This window comes from Haliotis rubra, unplaced genomic scaffold (assembly GCF_003918875.1).
Source record: "Haliotis rubra isolate DU_JTF1 unplaced genomic scaffold, ASM391887v1 Scf288, whole genome shotgun sequence".
NCBI classification, from domain to species: Eukaryota; Metazoa; Mollusca; class Gastropoda; order Lepetellida; family Haliotidae; genus Haliotis; species Haliotis rubra.
This window is the reverse complement of record NW_025766955.1, coordinates 327,346-341,233: the sequence shown is the minus strand read 5'-3', so window position 1 is coordinate 341,233 and position 13,888 is coordinate 327,346. Positions and strand designations below refer to the sequence as shown.

The window sequence follows — 13,888 nt, the reverse complement described above, 5'->3', positions numbered from 1 at the left end:
AATAGTGTCAGATCATAGAAAGTTCAAAAAATGGTTAACCCGGAGGGGAGAGGTTGGAGAGGGGCCAGGGACACTCCCAGTTACGAGATGGCATCGATGCATTCGGAGCAAGAGGTTTCTGCCCACAGACGCAACATTGGCTCTGCGCCAAAAAGTCGGGACGGAGAGAGAACCAGGGAAGTGGTCAGGGGACACCAGGTGGCGACAGCCACATCCGGGTAAGCAATGTGAGAAGTGGTTTGCCCTGTGTACAGGAGAACATCAAGGGACTAATCGAGATAAGGGTGGAAATAGGTCCTCTCGAATACAAGACACTCATTCAATCATTTGAATGTGGAGAGAATTTTCCAGCTGTATAACTCAAATAGTCAAATGTATAATTGTAATAATGTTTGTTATTAACTGATGAGTGTGTAAAGATGTATAACCATAAGCCTGACGATATGTTACTGAGTGTACTGTATATAGTCAGTTAATTGGTTAGGAGAAATCTCCTCGGGATATTTCTAATTGGTAGGGGGCGAGTGTTACACAGGGGTCAGTCTACCATGACTGTAGTCACGCTTGTCCCGAGGAGTAACTGTGATTATTTTGCTTACTGAAGCATATGTACAGATATGCTGTATTATAGTTAATATAGTCACCGTCACCGTCAAGGTGGATGGCCAGAGACTATACGAGCATTATCCCCGACCAGATGCTGTAGCCGGATGCCGACAGAGGCAGACCAAAGAGGCAGACCAAGCAACACCACCAGCACACAGCAGAGGGGGCCCAGGTGAGAGCCAGAGACAGAGCCAACTGTACCTCCTTAATAAAACCATTGTTTCTCAATATAGAAAACGCGCTGTGTTACACAACAAGACTGGGTCGGTTCCATCAGCTGGTTCGGTTTTCCCAGATCCAATGAATATCATATCGGTTGACTACATCTGATATTGAGACAATTGAGTGAGAAGGTCAAGGTTAAACATGGAGGAGAATTCATAGGTGTGTGGTTCATTCAGAAAACTGCACACGTCTGTTGTCGCCATGGCTAAAATGCCTTGGAGTCATTAACCGCCTCCAGTATCCACTTGACTCGGCACCGTCATATTTCACCCAATCCCACTTACTTTGTACATAAATTTTAGAGGGTGTGTGTGTGTCATTCACATTGTACATGCTTCTCCATAACAATCATCATCAACCCTCCAAGCCATAACTTATGAACGGTCCCTAACTAGCACTAGACAAATTGTCAGTGCGTCATGTCTGTTATGGATGACTCTCTGACCGCCATGAGATGACCTTCTACGTCATTGTGATCAAGGCGCCGTGTAAAGCACTGTGTGGACAGGCTGAAATTATTTTTTTTTAAAATAATAATAAACACTAATAAACGCATATGTTGGGTTGAGTCCAATCTACTTATCAGAAGGGTACACAAAGTCTGTCCGACTTCCACTTTTTTGGAAGCCCCGGTGGCTGAGTGGGCTAGACGGCTGACTTTGTGTGCTGGCGATTAGGTGCCTGACTCTCAGGGTGTAGGTTCGAATCACGGATTGGACTCAACCCAACAAAAGAACTAGAGTCTGTACTTTACTGAGAAAGTGTAATCCCAAATACAACGTGTTACATATGACCACTTTCTAAATGACACTGTGTATTCATACCCTATAGAGAAGACGAGGCTGTAGGGAACCCACTGTCCACAGGCACTCACTCGCTATGGGGTCACAGAGTGGATCTGATTGGTCGTGTAGCGTTGTATTAAAATCTAAAATCGTTACTCATACTTTCAATATCTGTTTTCCATGTCCAAATGTCTTGTTTACAGCCCGCCACCATGTAGCTGGAATACCCACGTCAAACATCAGTTTACTGATATGTCTATTGTCTACGGATTTATAACATCAGTTTACTGATATGTCTATTGTCTACGGATTTATAACATCAGTTTACTGATATGTCTATTGTCTACGGATTTATAACATCAGTTAACCCTGATATGTCTATTATCTACGGATTTATAACATCAGTTTACTGATATGTCTATTGTCTACGGATTTATATCAAATGTTATAAGTGTTATTACACTGTCCTTGCTCAGTACAAATTCTAGCACTTTGGGGGTTGATTCTAACCAACACTCTTAGAGAGGCACCAAATCGCCAACACGAAATCTGCGATCGAAACCGCTCAGCTATACCCTGGGAGCCATTCACTAAGAAAGTGTATTTCCAAATATGATATTTGTTAAGTTTACCACTACCTAATACTAATATTACTACACATGTTGCCCCAACATTCCCATACAAGGTGTATGCTGAAAGCGCTTACATTATCAGCTCGGACAATGGATCAGTAGTCACTACAACCCACGCTGCCTGTGGCTTTGAGTAGTCATTGATATACATCCGTAGACAATAGACATGAACTGTTCAGTGTGCAGCACCATGCCATGTAGATAGACTCGAGAGTGGAGAATGTGAGAACATATTTCATCGCCTCCGAATATGATTTCTTATAAACAAGGAACAAACTGACGGTTTTTTTATTGTTGAAATATCATTATCATCAAATATTGTATCATCCTCAAACATTCCATTATCATCAACCATTGTATTATCATCAAACATTGCATTATCATCAAATATTGTATTATCCTCAAACGTTGCATTATCATCAAACATTGCACTTATCATCAAATATTGTATTATCCTCAAACATTGTATTATCATAAACCATTGTATTATCATCAAACATTGTATTATCATCAAACATTGTATTATCCTCAAACATTGAATTATCATCAAACATTGAATTATCATCAAATATTGTATTATCCTCAAACATTGCATTATCATCAAACATTGTATTATCATCAAATATTGTATTATCCTCAAACATTGAATTATCATCAAACATTCCATTATCATCAAATATTGTATTATCCACAAACGTTGCATTATCCTCAAACATTGCATTTATCATCAAACATTGCATTATCATCAAACACTGCATTATCCTCAAACATTGTATCATCATAAACCATTGTATTATCCTCAAATATTGTATTATCCACAAACATTGCATTATCCTCAAACGTTGCATTTATCATCAAACATTGTATTATCATCAAATATTGTATAATCATCAAATATTGTATTATCCTCAAACATTGCATTATCCTCAAACACTGCATTATCCACAAACAGTGTATTATCATCAAATATTGTATTATCATCAAATATTGTATTATCCTCAAACATTGCATTATCCACAAACATTGCATTATCATCAAATATTGTATTATCATCAAATATTGTTTTTTTTATTGTTGAAATATCATTATCATCAAATATTGTATCATCCTCAAACATTCCATTATCATCAACCATTGTATTATCATCAAATATTCCATTATCTTAAAATATTGTATTATCCTCAAACATTGCATTATCCTCAAACATTGTATTATCATCAAATATTGTATTATCCTCAAACATTGAATTATCATCAAACATTCCATTATCATCAAATATTGTATTATCCACAAACGTTGCATTATCCTCAAACATTGCATTTATCATCAAACATTGCATTATCATCAAACACTGCATTATCCTCAAACATTGTATTATCATAAACCATTGTATTATCCAAACATCCAAATATTGTATTATCCACAAACATTGCATTATCCTCAAACGTTGCATTTATCATCAAACATTGTATTATCATCAAATATTGTATAATCATCAAATATTGTATTATCATCCTCAAACATTGTATTATCATAAACCATTATCCTCAAACACTTGCATTATCCACAAACATTGTATTATCATCAAATATTGTATTATCATCAAATATTGTATTATCCTCAAACATTGCATTATCCACAAACATTGTATTATCATCAAATATTCCATTATCATCAAATATTGTTTTTCATTATTGTTGAAATATCATTATCATCAAATATTGTATCATCCTCAAACATTCCATTATCATCAACCATTGTATTATCATCAAATATTCCATTATCTTAAAATATTGTATTATCCTCAAACATTGCATTATCCTCAAACATTGCACTTATCATCAAATATTGTATTATCCACAAACGTTGCATTATCCTCAAACATTGCATTATCATCAAATATTGCATTATCATCAAATATTGTATTATCCTCAAACATTGCATTATCCACAAACATTGTATTATCATCAAACATTGCATTATCATCAAATATTGTATTATCATCAAATATTGTTTTTTTTATTGTTGAAATATCATTATCATCAAATATTGTATCATCCTCAAACATTCCATTATCATCAACCATTGTATTATCATCAAACATTCCATTATCATCAAATATTGTATTATCCTCAAACATTGCATTATCCTCAAACATTGCACTTATCATCAAATATTGTATTATCCACAAACGTTGCATTATCCTCAAACATTGCATTTATCATCAAACATTGCATTATCATCAAACACTGCATTATCCTCAAACATTGTATTATCATAAACCATTGTATTATCCTCAAATATTGTATTATCCACAAACATTGCATTATCCTCAAACGTTGCATTTATCATCAAACATTGTATTATCATCAAATATTGTATTATCATCAAATATTGTATTATCCTCAAACATTGCATTATCCTCAAACATTGCATTATCATCAAACATTGTATTATCATCAAATATTGCATTATCCACAAACATTGTATTATCATCAAATATTGTTTTTTTTATTGTTGAAATATCATTATCATCAAATATTGTATCATCCTCAAACATTCCATTATCATCAACCATTGTATTATCCTCAAACATTCCATTATCATCAAATATTGCATTATCCTCAAACATTGCATTTATCATCAAACATTGCATTATCATCAAACACTGCATTATCCTCAAACATTGTATTATCATAAACCATTGTATTATCATCAAACATTGTATTATCATCAAACATTGTATTATCATCAAATATTGTATTATCATCAAATATTGTATTATCCTCAAACATTGCATTATCCTCAAACATTGCATTATCCTCAAACAGTGTATTATCCACAAACATTGTATTATCATCAAATATTGTATTATCATCAAATATTGTATTATCCTCAAACATTGCATTATCCACAAACATTGCATTATCATCAAATATTGTATTATCATCAAATATTGTATTATCATCAAATATTGTACTATCCTCAAACATTGCATTATCCACAAACATTGTATTATCATCAAACATTCCATTATCATCAAATATTGTATTATCATCAAATATTGTTTTTTTTATTGTTGAAATATCATTATCATCAAATATTGTATCATCCTCAAACATTCCATTATCAACAACCATTGTATTATCATCAAACATTCCATTATCATCAAATATTGCATTATCCTCAAACATTGCATTTATCATCAAACATTGCATTATCATCAAACACTGCATTATCCTCAAACATTGTATTATCATAAACCATTGTATTATCCTCAAATATTGTATTATCCTCAAACATTGCATTATCCTCAAACGTTGCATTTATCATCAAACATTGTATTATCATCAAATATTGTATTATCATCAAATATTGTATTATCCTCAAACATTGCATTATCCACAAACATTGTATTATCATCAAACATTCCATTATCATCAAATATTGTATTATCCTCAAACACAGCATTATCCTCAAACACAGCATTATCCTCAAACATGGTATTATGTTAAAACAACCATTGTATTATCCTCAAATATTGTATTATCCACAAACATTGTATTATCCTCAAATATTGTATTATCCTCAAATATTGTATTATCCACAAACATTGTATTACCCGTGAAGGCCCGGGTTAGAAAATTGATCCTCAGTAACCCATGCTTGTCGTACGAGGCGACTAACGGGATCGGGTGGTCAGGCTCGCTGACTTGGTTCCCAATTGCGCAGATTGATGCTCATGCTGTTTATCACTGGATTGTCTGGTCCAGACTCGATTATTTACAGACCGCTGCCATATAGCTGGAATATTGCTAAGTGTGTGCGGCGTAGAACTAAACTCACTCACTCACTCAAACATTGTATTATCATCACATATTGTATTATCATCAACCATTGTATTATCATCAAACATGAGCATGGTAACTACTGCAACACTTTGAAGATGTTTTGAGTTGTTGTTTTTAGTGAAACATAACATGAGCAACACGCGTGTAAGATATCTGAGCTGTAATACATCCACGCCGATAACCACAGGCGAGCGAAGTCGCCGTACACTGTACACGCTGGCAGTCATGGGGAATGTCGTACAGTCACTGAACACACGAGGGAAACGCACAAGTAAGACTCGATGTTTTCTGTAGTAACCGCTTTAACATGTCATTACGATGCAATATGATGGGTGTCATTGCTAATATAAATGAAAGTGGGGTCGCCAGGGATACACCCGGGCCCCGTCCTGTCGTGGACACTAATGCTGAGTGTCGTCATGGACACTAGAGAGAAAAATATATGACCAATTCATTTCGTAATATATTTCTTACTTGTAACTAATTTGGACCTCGAACTACAGCGAGCTTACGTGTTTTGTAAGTTCCATGAAAATATATGTCCAACCCTTCGAAACTCCAGCACAGATTAGGTAGCTAAACAATCTCATTAAAATCATAACGTGGCGAGAAATAGAACCTTATTCAAATGAGAATGGTTTTAAAATAACACTAGTGCTTGAGCTAAATAATAAAACATATGAGAGCAGGTGTGCCGTGACCCTACCATGGAGGCAGTACAGTACGTTCTGCCGGAGTTACTATAAACCTGTCACATGGCGGCCTTGGGGTGAACACAGAGGGTCCGTTATGACAGGTGAAACCCAGAGCTTTTTTATACCAGGCCGTCTGGCGAGAATTAGATTCTGAGATAAGACGTAAACATTAGGAATATGAGTAATACGTTTAATATTATTGTACTATGACGCAAAAAGACTATAAGTGCATGTGAGTGCATGTTTGTGCATGTGTGTGCAATGGACAGTCTACGGGAGAAGCTGATGCAGGTTCGACTCCCAGCATACAGTGTGGCGCTCGCCCCCGGTGCCCTCCCGTCCTGTGGTTGCAGTAGTCGCATTCTAACGGCGCCGTGAACGCAAGATCTTTTGTAACCAAATCAGATAAATATAGATCAATACATGTAAGACCCCACGTACAATCAGAGGCCCACACCATTCACCAAGCTTGTGCTTGGATCGGTTGTACAACATGTATGGTACAACGCTTGTGTGCGGCAGTTGTATACACAGTGGGTTATAAGGCTATGGTGGAGTCAATGTTACTTCCTGTTGTTACTTCTATGAAAACATTCTGTTATTCTCTCGCGTTTGCGTCACGTCGAATATAGTGAGGCCATTTGTCATGAAAGCTGGGTTACAATGCTCAGACAAGCGGCGGAAAGTATGGTGGGAATGACAGGTCCTGCCTGCATGGCTCTTTAACGTAACGGGAGTGAGTGAGTGAGTGAGTTGGATTTTACGCCGCTTTTAGCTGAGCCCCTCAGATGAAATTCGTTGATATCATGAAAAAAGAAACAGGCTAATATTTATATTAAGAAACGTGTGATATTTTATGGATGACAACTTCTTTATCATATTATGATGGGACGCTTCGGTATAGATTCTTATACCGTCCTCAAGCAAGCGTGCCGAAACCTTGCATCCTACTATAATAAGAAGTTGTAATCCATAAATAATCATACCTATATCATTATTATTCAACTTGGGTCGAGTGCACGGGGCTTGGGTAATCAGGGAGGCAAGACGTGCGTGAGCGAGCTCCGACACAAAGTGCTACAAAGAAGCAAATACTTGACCTCTAAACTATATGCACACGTTAGCAGTGAATGTACGAAGAACATGGAGGAATGTACAGAAGAAGTATGATGTGATTATTTCGCACGGAAATATCAGATCTGGACATTGTGAAGCTGTTGGACTTCGTTGAATAATGTAAAGTGCTTTTGAAATGGCCTCATCTCCCCAAATCTGTGCAGCGCAAACCCCTGATCAGACTGACTATGCGATTCTTAATGAACTTGATGAAATACTTTGGGAATGTGACAAGGTTACATGTGAAAGGAAGCTGATTGAGATATACAAGAATGGTGTGAAGAAAATGAACGACGTGAGACTTTCACTATATGACATTGCTAAGAAAGACAATGACGATTTCCCAGAGGGTGTACCTGTACGAAGAGTGAACCGTGGGGGACTAAGTGTGAGTCTGAAGTATGCATCTGATGTGTATCATCTGTACAAGTACATCAAAGGCTCTATTCCGGGACATGTGATGCGACAAGAAGTTCTCACCAGACACAAACCATGTGGTAGAAGTGAGTGTGACTTTCAAGCCGGTTACTGTAATGATGTGCATGTTGGTGTAGCTGGCAACTGTAATGATGTGCATGTTGGTGTAGTTGGCAACTGTAATGATGTGCATGTTGGTGTAGCTGGCAACTGTAATGATGTGCATGTTGGTGTAGCTGGCAACTGTAATGATGTGCATGTTGGTGTAGCTGGCAACTGTAATGATGTGCATGTTGGTGTAGCTGGCAACTGTAATGATGTGCATGTTGGTGTAGCTGGCAACTGTAATGATGTGCATGTTGGTGTAGCTGGCAACTGTAATGATGTGCATGTTGGTGTAGCTGGCAACTGTAATGATGTGCATGTTGGTGTAGCTGGCAACTGTAATGATGTGCATGTTGGTGTAGCTGGCAACTGTAATGATGTGCATGTTGGTGTAGCTGGCAACTGTAATGATGTGCATGTTGGTGTAGCTGGCAACCGTAATGATGTGCATGTTGGTGTAGCTGGCAACTGTAATGATGTGCATGTTGGTGTAGCTGGCAACTGTAATGATGTGCATGTTGGTGTAGCTGGCAACTGTAATGATGTGCATGTTGGTGTAGCTGGCAACTGTAATGATGTTGGTGCATGGCAACCGTAATGATGTTGGGTGTAGCTGGCAACCGTAATGATGTGCATGTTGGTGTAGCTGGCAACCGTAATGATGTGCATGTTGGTGTAGCTGGCAACTGTAATGATGTGCATGTTGGTAGCTGGCAACTGTAATGATGTGCATGTTGGTGTAGCTGGCAACTGTAATGATGTGCATGTTGGTGTAGCTGGCAACTGTAATGATGTGCATGTTGGTGTAGCTGGCAACTGTAATGATGTGCATGTTGGTGTAGCTGGCAACCGTAATGATGTGCATGTTGGTGTAGCTGGCAACTGTAATGATGTGCATGTTGGTGTAGCTGGCAACTGTAATGATGTGCATGTTGGTGTAGCTGGCAACTGTAATGATGTGCATGTTGGTGTAGCTGGCAACTGTAATGATGTGCATGTTGGTGTGTAGCTGGCAACTGTAATGATGTGCATGTTGGTGTAGCTGGCAACTGTAATGATGTGCATGTTGGTGTAGCTGGCAACTGTAATGATGTGCATGTTGGTGTAGCTGGCAACTGTAATGATGTGCATGTTGGTGTAGCTGGCAACTGTAATGATGTGCATGTTGGTGTAGCTGGCAACTGTAATGATGTGCATGTTGGTGTAGCTGGCAACTGTAATGATGTGCATGTTGGTGTAGTTGGCAACTGTAATGATGTGCATGTTGGTGTAGCTGGCAACCGTAATGATGTGCATGTTGGTGTAGCTGGCAACTGTAATGATGCATGTTGCATGTAGCTGGTGTGCAGCTGGCAACCGTAATGATGTGCATGTTGGTGTAGCTGGCAACTGTAATGATGTGCATGTTGGTGTAGCTGGCAACTGTAATGATGTGCATGTTGATGGTGGTAGCTGGCAACTGTAATGATGTGCATGTTGGTGTAGCTGGCAACTGTAATGATGTGCATGTTGGTGTAGCTGGCAACTGTAATGATGTGCATGTTGGTGTAGCTGGCAACTGTAATGATGTGCATGTTGGTGTAGCTGGCAACTGTAATGATGCATGTTGGTGTAGCTGGCAACTGTAATGATGTGCATGTTGGTGTAGCTGGCAACTGTAATGATGTGCATGTTGGTGTAGCTGGCAACTGTAATGATGTGCATGTTGGTGTAGCTGGCAACTGTAATGATGTGCATGTTGGTGTAGCTGGCAACTGTAATGATGTGCATGTTGGTGTAGCTGGCAACTGTAATGATGTGCATGTTGGTGTAGCTGGCAACTGTAATGATGTGCATGTTGGTGTAGCTGGCAACTGTAATGATGTGCATGTTGGTGTAGCTGGCAACTGTAATGATGTGCATGTTGGTGTAGCTGGCAACTGCAGGAACAAAGAGTAGTATAGAGAATGGGGGTCTCTCATCAACCTATTTCATCTCAATCTGTCCAACAACCCGCCAAAACAGGTGAAATCCGATGGAACATCATTAGATGTTCCTCATTTCAAATATTGAATGTTGGGCAAATTTGTGTTATGCACAACCATTCATGGTGATATCATACTATGATACTATAAATGATTCTTCTCGCATGAATCCCCTGCCTGGTCCGTTCCTCAGGCAATACAAACACGTCCGGTTTCCCACACAGGCAATACAAACACGGTTCGTCTGGTTTAATATCCACACGATCGATGTTGTACGTCTTCCCGGTGCTCACTACCTCCCGTCTGGTTTAATATCCACACGATCGATGTTGTACGTCTTCCCGGTGCTCACTACCTCCCGTCTGGTTTAATATCCACACGATCGATGTTGTACGTCTTCCCGGTGCTCACTACCTCCCGTCTGGTTTAATATCCACACGATCGATGTTGTACGCCTTCCGCCTTCCCGGTGCTCGCTACCTCCCGTCTGGTTTAATATCCACACGATCGATGTTGTACGCCTTCCGGTGCTCACTACCTCCGCTCTGGTTTAATATCCACACGATCGATGTTGTACGCCTTCCCGGTTTAATATCCACCTGGTTTAATATCCATCGATGTTGTACGCCTTCCGGTGCTCACTACCTCCCGTCTGGTTTAATATCCACGATCGATGTTGTACGATCGATGTTGTACCTCCCGTCTGGTTCCCCACACGATCGATGTTGCTCGCTTCCGGTCTCACTACCTGGTTTAATATCCACACGATCGATGTTGTACGCCTTCCGGTGCTCACTACCTCCCCGTCTGGTTTAATATCCACACGATCGATGTTGTACGCCTTCCCGTGCTCACTACCTCCCGTCTGGTTTAATATCCACACGATCGATGTTGTACGCCTTCACGGTGCTCACTACCTCCCGTCTGGTTTAATATCCACACGATCGATGTTGTGCTCACTACTTCACGGTGCTCACGGTACCTCCTCGTCTGGTTTAATATCCACACGATCGATGTTGTACGTCTTCACGGTGCTCACTACCTCCCGTCTGGTTTAATATCCACACGATCGATGTTGTACGTCTTCCCGGTGCTCACTACCTCCCGTCTGGTTTAGTATCCACACGATCGATGTTGTACGTCTTCCCGGTGCTCACTACCTCCCGTCTGGTTTAATATCCACACGATCGATGTTGTACGTCTTCACGGTGCTCACTACCTCCCACGAGTTCACCGTGCTGGTATAAATACCTCACAATGGGTCGACCTGACAGTTTCTGCTCTTTGCCCTATGGTGTGGTGCGGGTGATTCAGAAGTCACGGATTACATTTTAATGGCAACGGGTGGTTGCTTGCCGGTTAATCCAGTCACTTCGTTATTGATCACAATCACCACTCTGAGTAAACGTGTCACTCACTCACTCATTCAGTCAATCTAGGGTTTGTTAGACTCAGAATAAGCAGTGTAACATTTAATACTAAGCTTAAGTTTACTTAGACTGGGGGGTAGTCATGATCACTCGTATCGTACATGTCAAATATTTTTGCCATGTCCTCTTACACGTCCTCCGTTTGAATTTCCATGAACAATGAATTGGTGTCGGTATACAACACTTCACATCTATCGCCGTCGTTGAAGTCGTACATCAAGTGTTTTGATAAGTCTACAATACTCATACTGGTGTAGACCGGTCGGTTGAATCTGATGTGACCCTTATTCATGTGCAATGCTGCCAAGTCCTCATTGAACATTTTACTCCAGTTAAAAGCTGGACTTGCTATCAGTTTCCTCAGTCTTTCCTCCTGGTGTGATCCGACTAATTTGACATTGACTCTTTTACTAACATTTTCATTGTTTTGTCAAAGACGGAATTTTTCTCAAAGTTGCTAGTGGCTTGTTTTTATTAATCCGTGTTCAACTTGATGTAAGGTTCAATACAAGGACTTTGATTAAACACCAGGGTCTAGATTTTCGAAGCTCTCTTTGCGCTAAGATAGTCATAAGTGTCATACATTAACATTAACTTACGACTATCTTAGGGCTAAGAGAGCTTCGAAAATCTAGGCCCAGACCCCTATGTATTTTGGTAAGCTTCATTCCCAGCGATAAGTACAATTATAGATTCTGATAGTGGACGACGTATTTATTCTTGTTCATTAAGTTAGGTACGAGATTTTCAACATCGCCTAGTTTGTTATCTCCTAACAAGTTTTGTTGGTAGTTCGACATCCATTCTTGATCCATCACCAACTTCTCAGGAGCCAGCGGATAACTGTTGTGGGAGGCATGCAACTCTTTGGGATATTCAGTCAACTTTGAATATGTATCCTACCTCAAAGTTTTCGTGGATAGCCATAATGTTCTTCATTTTTAAATTTTTGATTTTTTCGCTATTAACCCACTTGAACCCCATCGTGGGCAAAGGTTGACTCATGGCCCAGCCGTACAGGTTGTTTGCGTCAAGAAAAAGAATGAGTTTCGACGGCTGCTGGGGTTGTGACCTTCCATGTATTTATTGTTGGCCTTCACATACCGTTTGGCAGCCATCAAAATCGCGCTTTGCAGGCCTTTCTCGATAAACCCGCAAAGGTCCGGGTTAAAATGAACCTTCAGTAACCCATGCTTGTCGTAAGAGGCGACTAACGGGATCGGGTGGTCAGGCTCACTGGCTTGGTTGACACATGTCATCGGTTCCCAATTGTGCAGGTCAATGCTCATGCTGTTGATCACTGGAATGTCTGATCCAGACTCGATTATTTACTCACTCACTCAGTCACTTTCTCCATAAACAGGTGCATATAATAATCCGTTAATAATTCCAACTTGACTTGTTCTCTTCAAGAGCGCATCCCACGACAGACCAGGGCTGGTGTAGTACCAAGCGAGGTCAAGTTCATATTGGCTCAAAGACATCTTTCTAAAATTTCGAAGACGCCGGCGAGTAGAAGCACATCTGTTTTTTAAATACAGATCATGGTAATCACCCAGATTTTAGCAACCCAATTTCTCCCATACGTTCCGAGCATGGTCGTAATCGTTCTGCGATATATTTGACTCGGTCAAATTGCTATCAAAGGACTCGATGTGTCTCCTCATATATTGCAGGGGGTAGACACCCTTCCTCAACAACAAAGACCAAGTTGCTGCGTCGGTGTATTGATTGGTTATGGTGAAGGTATAGTTGGCCTTCACCAAACTGTCGAGGGATGACAGGAGAAACCGTTTCTCAGACCAATCAATCAGGAGATGTATTTTTCCATGTTGTTGGTGATACACGTCAAGTTGCCATGTAATATTCGAGATGGCCTGCATGATTAAATGTGCATTGTAACCACTGAGATTATGAAACACCACAGGGATTTGTATTGTTTCGGGGGTTTATTCTAAGCTTCAAGTTACAGGCATTGTGGGCGGCTCCCCTGGAACGACGGAATTGTCTTCAAGGGGTCCCCGGCATACGTAACAATATCTAGCTAGTTGATGAGCATGCG

General features: G+C 39.8%; 1 protein-coding gene across 1 annotated transcript in view; it reads left to right on the top strand.

Annotated features, from left to right (window-relative positions):
* Positions 1–6,275: 6,275 nt before the first annotated feature.
* The window catches only part of LOC124281684 (transmembrane protein 106B-like), a 43,101-nt gene continuing 35,488 nt past the window's right edge, over positions 6,276–13,888 (top strand). The window contains exon 1 of the mRNA XM_046717635.1: positions 6,276–6,370. Within this exon, the coding sequence (XP_046573591.1) occupies positions 6,325–6,370 (46 nt within the window). The 5' untranslated portion in view covers positions 6,276–6,324. The remainder of the gene's footprint in view (positions 6,371–13,888) is intronic.